The 20061-nt window shown below is 40.6% G+C and overlaps 1 protein-coding gene across 1 annotated transcript in view; it reads right to left on the minus strand.

Moving 5' to 3' along the window:
- Window positions 1-20061, minus strand: part of Marcal1 (SWI/SNF-related matrix-associated actin-dependent regulator of chromatin subfamily A-like protein 1) — a 453729-nt gene that overhangs the window by 173732 nt on the left and 259936 nt on the right. The window contains exon 6 of the mRNA XM_080283811.1: window positions 6913-7090. Coding sequence (XP_080139937.1) covers window positions 6913-7090 — 178 coding nt within the window. The remainder of the gene's footprint in view (window positions 1-6912; window positions 7091-20061) is intronic.

Below are 20061 nucleotides of genomic sequence, written 5' to 3' on the forward strand. Positions count from 1 at the left end.
ATGCTATTCTCACATTAGCAAGTGGTGTATACATGGTACATAACTTCTCACTGATGTTGTCAGCCACAGATAGTCTGTTAATGATAATCACTCCTAGGTTCTTCTCGTTTTCTGATATGTGTAGGACTGAACTTCCTACCTTATAATTTCAATCTGGTCTTTTTTCACTTTTACCAAACTTAATTACATGACACTTGTCCACATTAAATTCCATTTGCCATTTATTGCTCCATTCATGATGTTTATTCAATTCTTCTTGTAGCTCTCTGCAAGAATCTATGTTACTAATTTAGCTTTATATTTTTGCATCATCTGCAAACATATTTCGACAGCTTCCATTTCCAATGTTACTGTCTATGTTACTGTATTTATATACACTAAAAACATAATTGGTGCCAGCACTGAGCCCTGTGGAACTCCGCTAGTCACTACCCTCCATGATGAGTAATTTCCTCTTAGTACTCTTCTCATTTCCCCTTCTTTGAGCAAATCCTGTATCCAACAGTACAGGTTGCCTTGGATACCTCCTCGATGGTACAGTTTCCGTAAAAGTCTTTGGTGTGGTACTCTGTCAAATGCTTTCTTGAAATATAAATAGATACTGTCCACCCATCCTTCTCTTTTCTGTAATGATTCTGCAACTATCACAATAGCTTACTAGATTAACAGCACATGATTTTCTCTTTCCAAAACTGAACTGCCTTCCTGTTATCATACTGTGTTCTTCTAAATGTTTTACCCAATCTTTTCTTATCACCTTTTCTAGTATCTTACAACACTGGTCAGTGACAATGGTCGGTTGATGAGTGGATTTTGTCTATTCTCTTTCTTGAATAGGGGAACAATGTTTGCTTTCTTCCAAATGTCAGGTACTGTACTTTACCCTGACCTAAGGATTCCTTGAATCTGAAATATAATGGTCTGCTTAACTCTTCTGCAAATTCATGTAGCATCCAACCTGAGATTTCGTCAGGACCATATGCTTTTCCTTTGTGTAATTTTCTTAGCTCCTCCTGTACTTCTTTTTCTGATATTTGTATATCTGGTAATATCTGTGTGTGTGCATGTTCCATATTATCTCCTAGGTAATTATTTTCTTTTGCAAAAACTGATTGGAAGTTTCTATTTAGTGCTTCACAAATATCTTTCTCTTGTGTATAGATGATCCCCTCATCTGTAATGGACTGTATTTTATCTTTAACTTTGGTTTTGCTTTGGGTGTAGCTGTAAAGTAGCTCAGGTTGATCACTACTTTCATTTATATCTTCCTCAAACTATCTTTGAGCCTCCCTCCTTATCTTTGCATAATCATTTTTTTTACTGTTTATACGTGTTATATGCCCTCTCACTATTGTGTCTTTTGTATTAATTCCACAGCAGATCTCTTTTTTTCTTTTGATTTTTACATTTTGTATTAAACCATTTCTTTATTTTCTTTTCTGTTTCTTTGTGCTGTGGGAAGTAATTTTTGACTCCTATTTCATAAAAACCACAGAATCTTCTATATTTAACATTTAAACCTTGTCCTCTAAGCTACTTTTCCCAATCTACTTCTAAGAAGCATTTCTTCAGGTCGTGATAGTTGCCCTTTTTGTAGTTTAGACATTTTTTGTAACTCTCATCACTGTTAACTATGTCATAAGCAATCCTAAGTTGCAATTTAATACTGCATGATCACTTTTGCCGAACAGTGGGTGAAACATTCTATTGTTAATATCATTTTCTTGCCTAGTAAATATAAGATCTAGTACTGATGGATCATCAAGTCCACTTTTTCTAGTGTTTTCCTTTACATGCTGTAATAGGAAAAGCTCCTGCACAAGGTCCAGGAACTTTTGATCCCAACAGCTTTCATGGCTTCTTACATCCAGAGTATTTCAATTTAGATTTGTATTGAAATCCCCAGTTAATATAATTCTTTCAGATTCTTCTTCCATTCTATGTAGTAATGGTCTTAAACTCTGAACTGTACTTTCTGCCAAGTCTTCATATTTGCCTTTATCCCAAGTGCTTGTTTTGGGTGGAATGTATACATCTGCAACAATTAGGCTAATTTCCCTTCAGATGTGTTAATCTCCAATGGAATCAGTTCTACTTGTGAGGGTATGTCTAATTCATTTCTCTGACTTCTAGATTTTTCTTTGTTAAGATTATATTTCCTCCTCCATTTCTTGAATTTCATGTGTGTGTGTGTGTGTGTGTGTGTGTGTGTGTGTGTGTGTGTGTGTGTGTGTGTGTGTGTGTGTTCTTACCTAATTGTTACCTAACTGTATCTTTACAGGAATGAGTCAAGCTTGTACTGTCACGTGTCTTAAACCATATTTATCGTACATATCCTTAAATTTGTGAATTGTTTTGGCACACACTATTTCATTCGGTAGTGCATTCCATTGATCATTTGCTCTGTTTGGGAAACTGAATTTCCTTACGTCTTTATCACCTCTCTTCTATGCAGTTTTTTGCAGTGTCCTCTTGCTGATGCTTCTCCATATGCTAAGTAATCATTTATGTCTATTTTCTCCTTCCCTGATATGCACTTATATAGCATTATCATGTCACCTCTTTTCCTTCTCTCCTGTAGTGTTGGTAGATTCAGTTTATTTAGTCTTTCTTCATAGCTTAGGTCCCTTAAGCTTGGTATCCATCTTGTAGCGGCCCTTTGAACTTTTTCACTCTTGTCTATGTGCTTTTTGAGATGAGGACTCCAGACTACTGATGCATATTCCAGGGTTAGTCTAATGAATGATATTATTATCCTTCTTAGCATGTCTTCATTTATGTATGTGAATGCTATTCTCATATTTGCAAGCAGTGTATACATGTTCCGTACCTTCTCGCTGATGTGGTCAGCCGGAGATAGTCTGTTATTGATGATCACACCTAGGTCTTTCTCTATTTCTGATGTGTATAGGGTTTTATTTCCTACCTTATAATCCCAATCAGGTCTTTTTCCACTTTTACCAAACTTGATTACATGACACTTGTCCACATTGAATTCCATTTGCCATGTACTACTCCATTCATGAAGTTTATTTAATTCTTCTTGTAGCTCTTTACAAGAGTCTGTGTTAGTAATTCTCTTTTGTATTTTTGCATCATCTGCAAACATATTCAGATAGCTCTCATTTCCAGTGTTGCTGTTTATATCATTTATATACACTAAAAACATGATAAGAACGTGGAGAACCAAATCGATTGTGTAATTGGGAATAATGTGGTGAAGAATGTAGAAAACTTTAAATATCTGGGAACGATTGTATCATGTAATGGATCATTAAACAATGAAATTGAGGAGAGGATTAGACAGGCTTGGCGAGCTGTTGGAATGTTGAAATCTGTTTGGAATAATAATATGCTTTCGGTACATACTAAAGTGAAAATTTACAAGTCCATGGTTAGACCAATTTTAATTTACGGGCATGAGTCATGGTACAGTACAATTGCAACAGATCAGAAAGTATTAGGATTTGAGAATAAAATACTGAGAAGGATTCTTGGGGTAAAGTGGCAAGACAGAGTTACAAATGAAAGAGTAAGGGATATTATGAGAGTGGAACCAGTTAATGAATATGAGAGACTGTCTCGCTGGAAGTGGCTGGGGCACATATACAGAAAAAAAGGTTGTTTAATGCAGGATGTGCCAGAGTGGATTGCTAGAGGAAGAAGAGGTAGAGGTAGGCCGAGGGAAACATGGTTGAGGACAATGAAAACAGAAGCAGGAGAGGAGTGTTGGTGGGACCTGAAGGAGATGGCAAGAGACAAATACTGGTGGAGAGAGTTCATTGAGGCCCTATGCATCCCGTGGGGTGCCACAGGAAATGATTGATTGATTGATTGATTGATTGATTAAAAACATGATTGGTGCCAGCACTGAACCCTGTGGTACTCCACTAGTCACTTCTTTCCATGATGAGTAGTTTCCTCTTAGTACTGTTCTCATTTCTCTTTTTATGAGATAGTCTTCCATCCAACAAAACAGTTTGCCTCGAATTCCTCCTTGATGGTACAGTTTCCATAAAAGTCTTTGGTGTGGTACTGTGTCAAAAGCTTTCTTGAAATCTAAATAGATACTGTCCACCCATCCTTCCCTTTCCTGTATTGCGTTTGTTACTCTGTCATAGTAGCTCAACAGATTAGTAACACATGATTTTCCTTTTCTGAAACCAAACTGTCTTTCTGTTATCATACTATGTTCTTCTAGATGATTTACCCAAGCTTTTCTTATGAGCTTTTCTAATACCTTGCTTACAACACTGGTCAGTGATACTGGTCGGTAGTTGAGTGGATTTTGTCTATTTCCTTTCTTGAATAAGGGGACAATATTTGCTTTTTTCCAAATATCAGGTAGTTTACCTTGACTCAAGGATTTCTTGAAAATTAAAAATAATGGTTTACTTAACTCCTTTGCACATTCTCGTAGTACCCAACATGAAATTTCATCAGGACCACTTGCTTTTCCTCTGTCTAATCTACTTAACTCCTCCTGTATTACTATTTCTGCTATTTGTGTGTGTGTGTGTGTGTGTGTGTGTGTGTGTGTGTGTGTGTGTGTGTGTGTGTGTGTGTGTGTGTGTGTGTGTGTGTGTGAATCCTAGCTCACAGCATAAAACCAAAGATAAACCAGTTATGAAATTTGTCTTGGTATTTGGGTGTACTATATATAATATAGTCAATTTGGTTTCATATGATGGAGCTGTGCTGGTGCCACAACTTGAATAGTAAGCCACACTAGGAATCAGTATCCTTGGTTACTAATAAAATTAACTCTCCAGTCTTATTATACTTGGCCATCAACTGTTCTGAATGGGGTCAGAGATCCTTGTCATATGAAAGCAAACTGACTGCAGTACTTTGAGAATTGGTATTACGGGTTTTTTACTGTACAGTATCATTGTATCACACTATGCTTTCCTCACACACCTTATACTTCTCTTATAGCACACGTAGTCCAATACAACTGAAAAGATTCTTGTGTGGCCAAACCCCTTCTGTGAGCCTCTGGCGGTTGGATTCATACAGCGCACATGTAACAACTCACTTGACCTGAATTTAATCCCATCCAGGGGCAGATATATAACAGAATGAAGAAGTTTGCCTTTCTTTGTGCTCTTACATGTTTACACCCTGCGAGTGACTCTCACTCACAAACACAGTCACTCCAACACAATTTTCATGTGCATGTCTCATCCTGCACTCCAAAAACCTTCCATATTTTTTACCATGCATGAAGCAATGGGAAGGGGAAAGTCACTTCTCCAGTACAAAAAGTCGTGTCAATTACTGCTATTCAGGACCACAAAACATGACTTAAACCTGCATAGCAGAGCTACCCACATGTCAGTCATATGCAGGCTGAATGCAACATAACAAGTACTTTTTCTTCTTTCAGCTCTCCCTTTAGGGGTCGCCAGAGTGGATCACCTGTCTCCATCTTACTCTGTCTTCTGCATCTTCTTCTGTTACACCTACCACCCACATGTCCTCTTTCACTACATCCATAAACCTTCTCTTTGGCCTTCTTCTCTTTCTCTTACCTGGTAGCTCCATTTCCAGCATCCTCCTCCCGACATACTCCTCATCCCTTCTCCGTACATGTCCAAACTATCTCAGTCTTGCCTCTCTGGCTTTGTCCCCAAACTGACGCACATGCACTGTCCCTCTAATATGCTCATTTCTAATCCAACCTCGTCACTCCAAGTGAAAAACGCAACATTTTCAATTCTGCTACCTCCAACTCTGCCTCCTGTCTTTTTGTCAGTGGTACTGTCTCCATTCTGTACAACATGGCTGGCCTCACTACAGTCATATAAACTTTACTTTTCATTTCTGCAGAGACCCTTCTGCCACAGATCACTCCTGTCGCCTTTCTCCACCCACTCCATCCAGCCTGCACTCTCTTTTTTACCTCTCTACCACACTCTCCGTTACTGTGTACAGTTGACCCCAAGTGTTCAAATTCATCTACCTTTGCCACCTCAACACCTTGCAGCCTCACGATTCCCCTGTCATCTCTCTCATTAACACACATGTACTCAGTCTTGCTTCCGCTTACTTTCATTCCCCTTCTTTCCAATCCATAGCTCCATCTCTCCAGCTCTGCCTCAGCTTCCTCTCGGCTCTCACTACATATCACAACGTCGTCCGCAAACATCGTTGTCGATGGAGACTCCTGTCTAATCTCATTTGTCAATCTGTCCATCACCACTGCAAACAAGAAGGGGCTCAAAGTCGATCCTCGATGCAATCCCACCTCTACCTTGAAACCCTCGGTCATTCCTACCGTACATCTCACTGCTGTTACACTATCGTCATACTTGTCCTTCACCACCCACACATACTCCTCTGCCACTCCTGACTTTCTCATACAGTACCACAGCTCCTCCCTTGGTACCCTATCATAAGCCATTCCAAGTCCATAAACACACATTGCAACTCCTTCTGGCCTTCTCTATACTTCGCCATCACCATTCTCAAAGCAAATATGGTATCTGTAGTACTTCTCCTTGACAACATAACAAGTACTATTCTTTTATAATTAATTAAACTTAAGTGGTACCTGTAACTATGTATGTTTCTGTCTGCATCATTAGCCATATTATTATCCTCAGCATCATGTTGGTACAGTTCTGCACACTTTAGTTTACCGTACAATGTCTCACATGCCTTGATTGTTCCAAGCATTGGACTGGGGCCTAATACATACTATAAAGAAGGAATAAAATTCACTACAGTCTTGTGACAACTTGTTACTACTGATGTTAATCAATCCCCCTTTTTTAGTCCAACACGGTGAAGTTTTACTGTATTTCTTCACATCCTCAACAAATTCTCTTATAAGATACAAAAAATCCACCCAGTAAGCATTACCAATTGGTAGCATAATAACTTATAATCAACATAAACTCCACTTACCAATATAATAACCTTGAAGCCATGATCATGTACCTCCTTCGCTCTCCGCGTCAGCACATCATAGCTCATGATAACAACAGCAGCACCCTTGAAGTAGTCCTTGCTGCTCCCCACCACCGCTATCTCAGACCGGTCCACTGAGGACACCCACCGCTCTATCGCACTAACCCAAGCATATCTGTAGAAGAAAGCTCAGTGTAAGCACTTCACTACAATGATGTACAATTTACTTTTGCAACCTTCAGATGCTTTAAAAGTTTAACCCCTTCAATATGGTGACATCTTCTACATTATTTTTCTTGGAACTAGCAGACACCTTTAATAAGACAAGAAAGAGTCCTTGTGGTATTATTGTAGCTGTTCTGGTTACGAGGGCCGATAGGAGGTTAGTGAGGGATGTTAAAGTTATAGGAAGTGAGGAGTGTGTGCAGCAGCACAAACTATTGATTTGTGATATGGTGCTGAAAGAACAAGTGATGAAAATGAGGACTTATGTACCTACGAGGAAAGTATGGAAGCTGAAAAAACTAGTAGTAAGGGATGCCTTCTATTGCGAGCTGAGGAGAGTGGTGGCTGAACAGGGAGCTGTAGACAGAGGCGTTAATGAACAGTACAGAGCCCTCAAGAACAATTTCTTGAGAGTTACTGATGTAACATGCGGTTGGACAAGAGGACCACCAAGACATAAAGTAACTTGGTGGTGGGATGAGGGTGTAGAAGCTGCAGTTAAGGAGAAAAGAAGGCTTTTCCGGGAATGGAAGAAGGGTGGTAGCAAAGAGGAATATTTGGCTGCCAAGCGTAGGGCTAGAAAAGAGGTATACAGGGCAATGTCTGACTCACAGAGACAATTACTTGATAACCTAAATCATGGGGAAAGGAAAAATATATTTAGGGTGGCAGGTCAGGTGAGGAGTGATAATCGGGATATTATAGGTGAGCAGTGTGTGAAGAATGATGAAGGAAGGGTAGTGGTGAACAGTGAGGATATTAAAGATGCATGGAGAGAGCATTAAAACCGGTTGTTGAATGAGGAGTTTGACTGGGACAGGGAAGGTTTGGAGCCAGCAGATCCAGTGTCTGGCCCTTGGCCTTTGATTGATACTGCTACTGTGAGTGAGGCAATAGGCAGGATGAGGGTGGGGAAGGCAGCAGGTGTGTCTGGATTGACTGCCGAAATGTTGAAGGCCTCAGGCGATATAGGGGTGAGTTTAGTCACTGACCTGATAAATAGGATTATTTATGAGTGTGTTGTCCCAGATGATTGGCTGAAGAGTGTAATTGTAAATGTGTATAAAGGGAAGGGTGATGCCCTGGAAAGAGGAAATTATAGAGGTATAAAGCTTTTAGATCAGATAATGAAGGTAATAGAGAGAGTTTTAGAAGGTATGATTAGAGAAAGAGTGAATATTGATGAGATGCAGTTTGGGTTTATGCCAGGTAGGGGGACCACTGATGCCATATTCACTGTTCGACAGCTTCAGGAAAAATATCTTGGTAGGAGAAGGGATCTTTATTTTGTTTTTGTTGATTTGGAAAAGGCCTCTGACAGAGTCCCTAGAGAGGTGGTGAAGTGGGCAATTGGCTTGGAGGAGTGGCTGGTCAGGGTGGTTATGGCCATGTATGTGGGTGCTCACACCCAGGTGAGAGTGAATGGAGATTTGAATGATGAGTTTTCCGTGAATGTCGGTGTGCATCAGGGGTCAGTCTTGAGTCCCATGTTGTTTATCATGGTACTTGAAGCCCTTTCACGTGACTTTAGAAACGAACTCCCGTGAGAGTTGTTGTATGCTGATGATTTGGTGTTGATTTCAGAGAACGAAAGGGAGGCGGAGGAAAGGGTTTGGAAGTGGAGAGATGGTATGGGGCAAAAGAGGTTTAAAGGTAAATGCAGATAAAACAAAAGTGATGATATCTAGGGTTGGTGGCGGTACTGTCAAAGACGAGGGAGAGTGGCCATGTGCAGTTTGCCACAAGGGCGTGGGAAGTAATTCCATCTTGTGCGGTGTGTGTGATAAATGGGTGCATAAGAGATGTGGTGGTATCAGAGGTAGACTGCGAGATAATGCTGATTTTATGTGTACGGCATGCCGGGGTGAGCAGGTGGAGATTGTCAGACGTGAAAGGATTGAACTTGCTGGTGAATCTCTTGAGTGTGTGGAAGAGTTTTGTTATTTGGGAGACATGTTGTGTGCTGGAGGTGGGGCTGGAGCTAGCTCTGTGGCTAGGATGAGAAGTGGTTGGAAGAAGTTCAGGGAGCTCTTGCCTCTCCTGACATTGAGAGGGCTCTCCCTACGTGCTAAGGGGTCTTTGTATGCAGCATGTGTAAGGAGTGTAATGCTGTATGGTAGTGAGACCTGGGCAGTGAAGGAGGAAGATATTTGCTGGCTCAGATGTACAGAAATGATAATGATTAGGTGGATGTGCACTGCGTCCCTGCGTCCAAGGCCTGGAGTGGCTGGGTTTATGATGGAAGAGTTGAGAGGTAGGATGGGAATGGAGTGTATTGGTGTTGTGATGAGGAGAAGTAGATTGAGGTGGTTTGGACATGTGGAGAGGATGGGGGATGATAATTGGGTGAGGAAGGTGAGAAGTGCTAATACTGAGGGTGGGGTTATGAGGGGTAGACCGAGAAAGACATGGGACGAGGTCACTAAGTGTGACCTTAGGGTTAAGGGACTGAACAGGGAGGCTGCAATGGATCATGCAGCATGGAAAGCCGCCATTAGGTGACCAAGGCCAACACATGCAAGCAAGTTGGAGCCTTTAAAAACGAAAATGAAAATGAAAGAACGTTGTTTCTGTTGTTTCAACCCCAGACTCATCTAGATGTGAACCTGGTGGATTGGTTGAAACTGGTCACTTCAGGCAGTTGCTCCAAGAAATCTTTTGTTGAAGTTATGCTGAAGGACTCCCTATGGTGCATTCCATAAAGAAAATATGTATACTGTTATGTGTATGGATAAACTGCAGTGTGGGCATAGTGGACTGTTTGTGAGCTGTATTGTGGGGACTGATTCACAGTCTTGCTATGAGTATTCATCTCTCTCTGAGTAGGGTACCAGTAGTTACTGAGATGTGGATGCCTGGTAGTGTTTCATGCAAGGGGCTGTTTTGGTTGAAGGTTTTGGATGACTTTGATGGCTATGAATTAATGTAAAGGTTTATGAAGTGTAGTATTGGGTGGAGGAGGAGGGCTGTTGCTACGACACTCTGTGTAGCACTGGCCAGTTGATCACTTTGTTTCTTCATGCAAGGAGGTGATGCAGCATAAAGTTACATGCATGGGATGTGCCTTGAGCTGTAGAAATAAACTACAGTACAGTCACTATTTTCATGCCTAACTGGAACCGCAATTGCGGCACGAAACTTAAAACTCGCGGAATTCATGCGTATACTTTACACGTTATAAGTGGTAATTGGTTCCGGGGTCGGCCACCTCATTGGCCCATTGCTACCCATTAATGACAATTCCCCTACTATAAATTACATACAGTTAATCAAACATATAATATATTACTGAACAAAGAATTTACTAATGTTGACACTTAGGCTGAACTGCTTGATGGGGCTTGAAGATGAGTTCCGAGGCTGAAAGTAGTGGTTAGTTACCACCTGCCCCCTCACAGCTCCCCGCCACCATTATTGAGTCCCCCACACCACCACTTCCCGATGCTTCAGCATCAAAGCCCTCAAAATCCAGTGGGAGCTAATCAAGCTCCCCAGTGTCGTCAATGTCCTCATCCACAGCACCTTCGTCCACCCCAGCCTGTACGTTCTCTAAAGCCTGGACTCGTTGAATACGAGAGGACAGGAATGATGTTATCAGAGTCTGATGATGTGCATGAACTCTGGCGTTGAAAAGATCCTTGTAATTAGCCAGAAGTCTATCCACCATCGGGAGGAAAGTGTCCCTGATCTCCTCCCATCACATTCCTCCATTTGCTCTTTCAAACGAGCAGTGGTTGCCAGCAAGTCTTTCATTTGGTGAGATGTTGGCTCACCTGGTGGAACATGTAAGGGTTCCTAAACTTCACTGTCATTGACTCGTTCGTCTGTTTCCAACATCTCCTCAATGGTCAGTTCAAAACAAGTGACTGCAGAGATGCGGGGGTTCACAAAAATCATGGGAAAATCGCGAGACTCCTAGGAAAAGAACATTCCCTTGCCATCGCAAAACGAAACTTCACGAGAGTATATATCACAAAAATAGTGACTGTACTGTACAGTATGTGGCTCTCAAATACAAATGCTCTGCGATTGTTTTTCCCCCCCCCCCCCTTGTGATCTACACTAGTGATCTGATCTACACTTTTGATCATACTGCACCCTGATATTATTCTTAAGGCTTTGTTTTGTTTCTATCTGAAGCTTATTCATGCAGGGGCCTAGCTTGGGCTAGCTTATTTTACTGTTGTTATAATGACCTGTTTGTTGATAGTTTTCAGTGATTCTTTCTACAGTCCAAGGGTAGTGCCTGTGAGTGACTTCAGGACACTGAGTTTGCAGGATGCCTTTGCAATAATATTTTCTGTATATTAAGGAAAGGTCTCATGTTTATCTAAAGCAGATAAGAGGCTAAGGCCAAGTCTCAGGCCTCAAGGTCAAGGCAGGGGGCTTTAGGAAACCACAAGGTGAAGACCAATCTATTACAGCTGACCTTGAGGCTGAGGCCTTTTATGGGTGGCCCTGTAACATCAAAGTTTAACTTAAAACACACACACACACACACACACGGCACTGTATATTGAGGGTCTTTCCATAAAGAACATGAACTTTTCATAAAACAAATTTCCTGCTTTACTTATAACTTAATCAGACATGTCTTTCAAAATATTCCCCTCCACTGTTCATACAATATTTCCGATGTTTTTCCAGTTCTGGAACACATCCTGGAATACGTTTTCAGGGATGGTGCACAGTTCTCAAAGCAAATTTTCTTCTAACTCTTCTATCGTCCGAAATCAGCAAACCTTTCAGGGTGGATTCCATCTTTGGGGGAAAAAAAAAAAAATCCACAGGGGCCAAACCCAGAGAGTAAGCCCCATGTTGTCTCTTGACATGGAAGGATGTCCTGATTTGGGATCGTCTTTGGTGGATGTTCTTCCTAATTTGAACCACTAGAACCACTTGTGACAATGCATATGGCTAAAAAAACTCCTCCCAATAGGCCTGCTGCAACATTTGAAAAGTCTCCGAAAAAGTTTTTTTCCAATCTGAAACGAAATTCCATGCAAACATGTTGCTCTTCAAGATCCTTCATTGTTCAACATGCAACAAATTGCCAAGTGCACTACACACATGTTCGCTCAAGTGCTTGTACCTCGAGGATTAAGTGACATGGCATGATGCGGCAAGTGTTGGACTAATGCTCAAAGTTTCCAGTACACAGCACTCCCATCACGATCATGCTACACCAGTTAGTTTGTGAGTGATATAAAAAGTTCAGTTTCTTTTTTGGACAGACCTTGTTCATCACATACTTGGTTATAATGGCTTTCATTATCAATGCAAGATGAAAATCTGCACTCCTACCATTACTGCACATTTTTTCAGCTTTAAAAAAAAAAAAAAAAAAAAAAAAAAAAAAAAAACATTATCACACAACTGAACTGGTTTCAGCAAAATAATGATGGTGCAGTATTTGTGGTTTTTTGGGAGATTCAAAGATGAGGCCTTACTCAATGAATTAAGTAATCCCAGGTCGCAAATACCATTATCACTCCACACTCCAGCCTCAGAATCCCTTTCCTCAAGCACATTTTGGATCTCTGTATGGTTTCTCTGTGCCCTGTTCATCATTTTCTATGACCTTAACCATTCCTATGTGTGTTTCTGATACAGTACATCCCCCTAGTACACGCCTATACTGGTGGCACGTGTACTAGGAATTCGCATACTGTGAATACATAAACCTATGAAAAAAATTACATATGGGCGGCACCCCCCTTCATGGGCAACCCTTGAGACTCCTTTCAGACCTAAGTATTGTACTATACAGGGAAACTATCTAAGACATATTACCTAAGATAATGTAAACCAACAAGATTATGGCTTTACTAGGTAAATCAACAAGGATATGACTTAACTAAACCAACAAGAATATGGCTCCTCACCTTTACCCAAGAAGACAACAGGCGTGATGGAGGTAAGAAGAGGAGCCGAGGCAGGATGAGGCACCTTGCGTGCATCTCCTGCATCACCCACCACACCACCTTCCTCACGACTTTCGTCATCAGTACTTTCAACAGTTTCACTACCTAATGCTCGCACTTTGTTCATAAACCCTTCAAAGTCTATTTCTGACACCTCAGACATCGAATCAGCCTCTTGATCCTCCTCAGGATATGGCTCTTCTGATGCCGAGGGGAGTGATTCCTCACTTTGTTCAAGCCGAAGGAAATGGGTGATGAGTGTTTGCTTCTGTCTAAACTGTTTACTTCCTGGTTGTGCTTGTCAGTGTAGTTGCAGAAGGTTCTGTCCAGTGAAGACATCCCCTCAACACGCAACTGAGAGCGTTCGATGTCCTTGAATTCTTCCTTGAATCATCATGAGCACACAGTACGCTGCTGATCTCCATCATGGTCAAATCTTCACTCTCCATCACTGGTGTTGCTGCCTTTTCTGCTGCTATCTCCTGTTCAAGGTGGGTGGAGCGTAGGCAAATGTTATCACTTCTTGGGGGAGCAATGTCACACGCTCGGGGTAACCCCAGATTTGGGCCACTCTTCGCTGAACGTCTGGCTTACAAGGAGTTCAATTCGCATACTAGCAAAAGATACACTAAAATTAAAAAAAAAAAATAGGTCCTCATCTACAAGGAGGATAGCGTACTCAGAACTCGCGTACTGTGGGGATGTACTGTACATCCCATAAAGTAGTGCCTGGTACCAATTAGGATAAATCCCCTAGGATTTGTGCTTTCATTCTCATGCACTGGGCTTGGTATCAATTATGTGCGATAACCAAGGGGTCACTGTGTGTGTGTGTGTGTGTGTGTGTGTGTGTGTGTGTGTGTGTGTGTGTGTGTGTGTGTGTGTGTGTGTGTGTATTTACCTAATTGTGACATACAGGAAATGAGCTATGCTCGTGGGGTCTCATCTCTGTTTCTCAATCAGTCAAATTTAGCTTTAAACTAGTTTAAGTTTTTAGACTGGATGATCTCTTAGTCCAGGCTATTCCACAGGTCTATACTTCTATAAGGAAAACTAAATTTCTTGATATCCTTCAAGCAGCTTGGCTTCTTCAATTTCATTCCGTGTCCTCCTGTTACTCACTTATCCCATAAAAACAGATCTTCTCTGTCAATTTTATCTACTCCCATCATGGCCCTAAACACTGCAATCATGTCGCCTCTCTTTCTCCTTTCTTCTAAGGCAGGCAAATCCAGATTTTCCAGCCTCTCTCTGTACGACAGATATGCCAGACAGGGGACCATTTTGGTTGCTGTTCTTTGTATTCTCTCAATCTTGTTTATATCTTTCTTGTTGTGTGGGGACTACACTACTGATGCATACTCTAACCTGGGGTGAATCATGGCCACTATCAATTTCTTCATCATATCCTCATCTATATAATGAAAAGCTACTCTTATATTAATCAGGAGTTTACACGTCTCTCTAACTGTCTTGTTAATGTGTTTTTCAGGTGACAAACTGTCCTGGACCAGCACTCCCAAATCATTCTCTTCTCTTGCTTTTGTGATTGGTTCATTACCCATCAAATAATTCAGTGATGGCTTCTTGGTACTTTATCCCATTTCCAAAATTTTACATTTTTTTGCATTGAATTTCATTTCCCACATCTGGCTCCATTCATGTATCAAATCCAGATCCTCCTGCAGGGTTTTACAATCATCCTCAGCCTCTACCTTCCTCAAGATCATTGCATCAGCAAACAGACTTACATAACTTCACTCCATCTACCATATCATTTATGAAAATCAGGAACATTGCTGACGCCAACACCGAACCCAGTGGGACTCCACTTCTTACTTCCCTCCATCCAGACATCCTATCCTTTATTACTGTCCTCATTTGTCTGTCTCTCAAAAAGTCTCTCATCCATTCTAGGAGGTTCCCCTTCAGTCCTCCTATATATTCTAGTTTCCACATTAGTCTCTCATGGGATACCGTGTTAAAGCCTTCTCCAAATCTAAATACACACAATCTACCCAACCCTCTCCCTCCTGTACCACGTCAATCGCACCTGAGTAAAAACTCAACAAGTTAGAAACACATGACCTTCCACTTCTGAATCCAAACTGACATTCAGCCAAAATATTCATCTCTTCCAGATATTTTAACCATCTATCTTTCAGAATTCTCTCGCACAATTTTGCGACCATGCTGGTTGGAGACACTGGTTTATAATTCTTCCCTGTTTCCTCCCTTATAAATTGATACCACATTTGCCCTCTTCCATGCTTGAGGCACTTTCCCCTCCTCCAGAGAGCACATGATTAAACTGTGAATCTTATCCGCCAGTTGTTCTCTGCATTCCTTCAGTACCCAATTTGAGATTCCATCTTGTCCTGGGGCTTTTCTTACATCTTGAGTTTCCAGTATTTTATATACTTCCTGTACTTCCACTTTTATATCTTTTATCACAAAATTTCTAGTCACTCTCTCTCCTTCAACAAACTCCTTTTCCTTAGTGAAAACTGATTGGAAACACTTGTTCATTATTTCTGCTTGCATTGCCGCATCTTTATAGACCTCTCCTTCTACTTTCAGTTTTTGTTTCAATCTGCCATTGACAAATCTATAAAACAGTGTGGGTTCATCCTTACATTTGTCTATTATACCTTTTTCAAAATTCCTTTCTTCCTCTCTACGCATTCTTGTGTAATCATTTCTAGTTCTTTTATATTTTTCCTTTGTTTTGTTATTACCTCTCTTTCTCCAATTGTTCCACGCCGTGTCTCTCTCTTTTTTTGGTATCATACACCTTCTATTAAACCACTCCTTTTTCCTGTTTTCTTTCCCCCTTACTCTTGGCACAAATTTTTCCACTCCTGAATTATAGAAGCCTAGAAAAATATCCCACTTCCTCTGTATCTCACTTGTTTCTCTGAATTTTCTCCAATCCGTATTTTTGAAAAATTTTCTCAATCCTGTAAAGTTTGCTTTCCCAAAGTTGTATCTTCCCTGCCTATAAAGCTCGTCTCTTGGCTCCACGTTCCCTGTTATCATCTGGAACTCAATGACCACATGATCACTTTTTCCAACAGGACACAGATATTTCAAGGATTCTATTACATTGGATTCTTTGGTAAACAGTAAATCTAGTCTTGCTGGTGTGTTCTCACCTCGGAACCCTTTCTCTTCTTTGACCCACTACTGTACATCATCACATGTTCATTGTTATATTTAATAATATAGTGCCCCACGAATCTTCGCTGCCTCCTGAGTCCTATTCCTCCCAGTTCACCTCTTTACAACTGAAGTCACCCATTAATATTATATTTTTGCTTTTCTCAATATTTTTCTGTAAATAACTAGCCATGACTGACAACATTTCCTGATATTCATCATCACTCCATGCTCTTGTCTTAGGGCGAAGATACACTACAGCCATATCTCTCTTGCCATTCTCTCCAATTGCTAATTTCATATTTAGCACTTCAGCCCTGCCTTCTCCCATTTCCACGGTATCTACATTCATGTTGTTCTTCACTGCTATCATCACTCCTCCCGTGTTTTCTTTTCTGTCTCTTCTCCACGGTTTGTATTTACCATCTCCCATATGAATATCAATATCTTCTCTTAACTTGGTCTCTACAAAGCACATAACATCAGGTTCATGTACCCTCAAAAAAATCGTTGGTTTCTAATCTTGCCGATATTAAACCATCAACATTAGTATATGCCACCTTCACATTATTTTTGATGTTTTTTGTACCTTCTTTTCTCCTTCTCTCCGTCGGTACCACACTCTTAATTTCTGATCCATGACTCTCCAATAAAACACTGTCTTCTCTTCCTCCATTCTCTGTTCATTTTTTACCTTAGCTTCCTTTACTAACTCCTTTATTTTAGCTCTTTCTTCCTCATTTGCATCTCTCCTTATCCAAATATTTTTGAACCCTTCCCTGTCTGATAATTTCCAGGTTCTACTGATAATTTCATTTACTGCTGCCTGGGACTTAAACTTTACCTTCAATGGCCTTGCCCCTCCTTCTTCGCACTTTCCTAACCTAAACACCTCTTCAATCTCTTCTTGAGCTTCGTTGTTTTCCTCCATGACTACTGATATTACTTCTTTAACCTTATTCAGTTCTCTTTCTTTTTCTGATCTTCTTGTCATACATTTTTCTTTAACTCCTGAAATTATTACACATTTTTTCTTATCTGCTACTTCCCTAACTACTGTAAAGATTCTCTACTTCTCAGCACCCTAACCACTTCCCTCTCTACCTTTTCCTTACTTTGATGTTCTATAATCTCTTTCAAATTTACATTTCCTTCTTCCTGAATTTTCTTCCACCCCTTATGTTGCTCCTTGATTTCTTTAATATGCTCGTCCTGCATTCTTGATTTGGATTCATACTCCCCTAGTTTGCTTTTCATCCTGTCCCTTTTTTCTTCCAACCTCTCATTCTCCCTCTTAAGTTGTTTTATTTCATTAGAGGCAGATTCATTGCTCACTTTTAATTCCGTAACTTCCCTTTTTTGTACGTCACTGCGTGCACAAATTTTTTCCAGTTTATTCCGTAGAATTGTGATCTCGTTTTCCTGCTCTATGGTCCGTTCCGTTAACTTTCTAATTATTGTCCATATCTTTTTTATCTCCTGGACATTCCTCTTTGTTGTTTTCTCTACTTCTGCTACTCTTGTTTGATTCAACTTAATACTTCCATTTCCCACATCCACTTCAGTGAAGCCCTCAAATCCTCTCTTGCCAGTCATAAACAAAGCACCGTCCTTTTCCGCAATGATTCAACCATATGGAGACTTTCTATTTCCACTATGTCCTGTTCTTTTTATGAACGAAACCACAGTTTTCCTTAACTACTGTCCAATGGCATCACCACTCATGCACTCATTTACATAATCACAAATAGGTGGTCTCCTTTTCGTCGCTGATTCAGCGATTATTTCTTCACAATCCAGGAAGAGCTCTGTCTCTGTCAGCCACCTGTGTGTGTGTGTGTGTGTGTGTGTGTGTGTGTGTGTGTGTGTGTGTGTGTGTGTATGTATTTACCTATTTGTAGTATACAGGAATGGAGCAATGCTCATGTTGTCCTGTCTCCATATCCACACTTATCAAGTCTACCTTTACACACATGAATGTCTTTCTCATGCACCACCTCTTTGTCTAAGTCGTTCCAAATATTTAAGTATTTACCTAATATACCTAATTGTGATATACACGGAATGTACTATGCTTGTGGGTTTCCGTCGCTGTTTCTCAGTAAGTCAAATTTAGCTTTAAACTCGTTTAAGTTTTTAGACTGCACGATCTCTTTGTCCAGGCGACTCCATAAGTCTATACTTCTGTAAGGAAAGCTATATTTCTTGATATCCTTCAAGCAGCTTGACTTTTTCAATTTCATTCCGTGTCCTCTTGTTGCTCTCCTATCCCATACAAACAGATCTTCTTTGTCAATTTTATCTACTCCCACCATGGTCCTGAACACTGCAATCATGTCTCCTCTTTTTCTCCTTTCCTCTAAGGAAGGCAAATCCAGCTCTTCCAGCCCCTCTCTATATGACAGGTCTGCCAGACTGGGGACCATCTTCGTTGCTGTTCTTTGTATTCTCTCAATCTTGTTTATATCTTTCTTTTTGTGTGGGGACCACACTACCGCTGCATATTCTAACCTGGGACGGATCATGGCCACCATCAATTTTTTCATCATCTCCTCATCCATATAATGAAATGCTACTCTTATGTTAGTCAAGAGTTTACAAGTCTCTCCAACTATCTTGTTAATGTGCTTTTCTGGTGACAAACTATCTTGGACCAGCACTCCCAAATCTTTCTCTTCTCTCCTTTTTGTGATTAATTCATTTCCCAACAAATAATTCAGTGATGGCCTCTTGGTACTTTTACCCATTTCCAATATTTTACATTTCTTTACATTAAATTTCATTTCCCATGTCCGGCTCCAATCATGTATCCTATCCAAATCCTCCTGCAGTATTTTACAATCCTCCTCAGTCTCTACCTTCCTCAAGATCTTTACATCATCAGCAAACAGACTTGCATAACTGTTCACTCCATCTACCATATCATTTACGTAAATCAGGAACATTACTGGCGCCAACACCGAGCCTTGAGGGACTCCACTTGTTACTTCCCTCCATCCAGACATCCTATCCTTTATTACTGTCCTCATTTGTCTGTCTCTCAAAAAGACTCTCATCCATTCCAGAAGTTTCCCCTTCGGTCCTCCTATATATTCTAGTTTCCACATTAGTCTCTTATGAAGTACAGTGTCAAAGGCTTTCTCTAAGTCTAAGTACACACAATCCACCCAACCATCTCTCTCCTGTACCACGTCAATCGCTCTTGAGTAAAAGCTCAACAAGTTAGAAACACATGACCTTCCACTTCTGAATCCAAACTGACATTCAGCCAAAATATTCATCTCTTCCAGATATTTTATCCATCTGTCTTTCTGGATTCTCTCACACAATTTTGTGACCATAATGGTTAGAGACACTGGTCTACAATTCAGGGGTTCTTCCCTGTTTCCTCCCTTATAAATTGGTACCACATTTGCCCTCTTCCATTCTTGTGGCACTTTCCCCTCTTCCAGAGAGCATATGATTAAACTGTGAATTTTATCTGGTAGTTGTTCTCTGCATTCCTTCAGTACCCAATTAGAAATTCCATCAGGTCCTGGGGCTTTCCTTACATCTTGAGTTTCCAGTAATTTATACACTTCCTATACCTCCACTTTTATATCGTTTATCACCGGAACATTTCTAATCACTCCCTCCCCTTCCACAAGCTCCTTTTCTTTAGTGAAAATTGACTGGAAACATTCGTTCATTATTTCTGCTTGCATTGCCGCATCCTTATAGACCTCTCCGTCTACTTTCAGTTTGGTGATTCCTTCCCTTTGTTTCAGTTTCCCATTAACAAATCTATCAGTTTGGGTTCATCCTTGCATTTGTCTATTATACCTTTTTCAAAATTCCT

The sequence above is a fragment of the Coenobita brevimanus genome, chromosome 98 (genome assembly GCF_032717465.1).
Source record: "Coenobita brevimanus isolate Jiangsu-jjx chromosome 98, ASM3271746v2, whole genome shotgun sequence".
NCBI classification, from domain to species: Eukaryota; Metazoa; Arthropoda; class Malacostraca; order Decapoda; family Coenobitidae; genus Coenobita; species Coenobita brevimanus.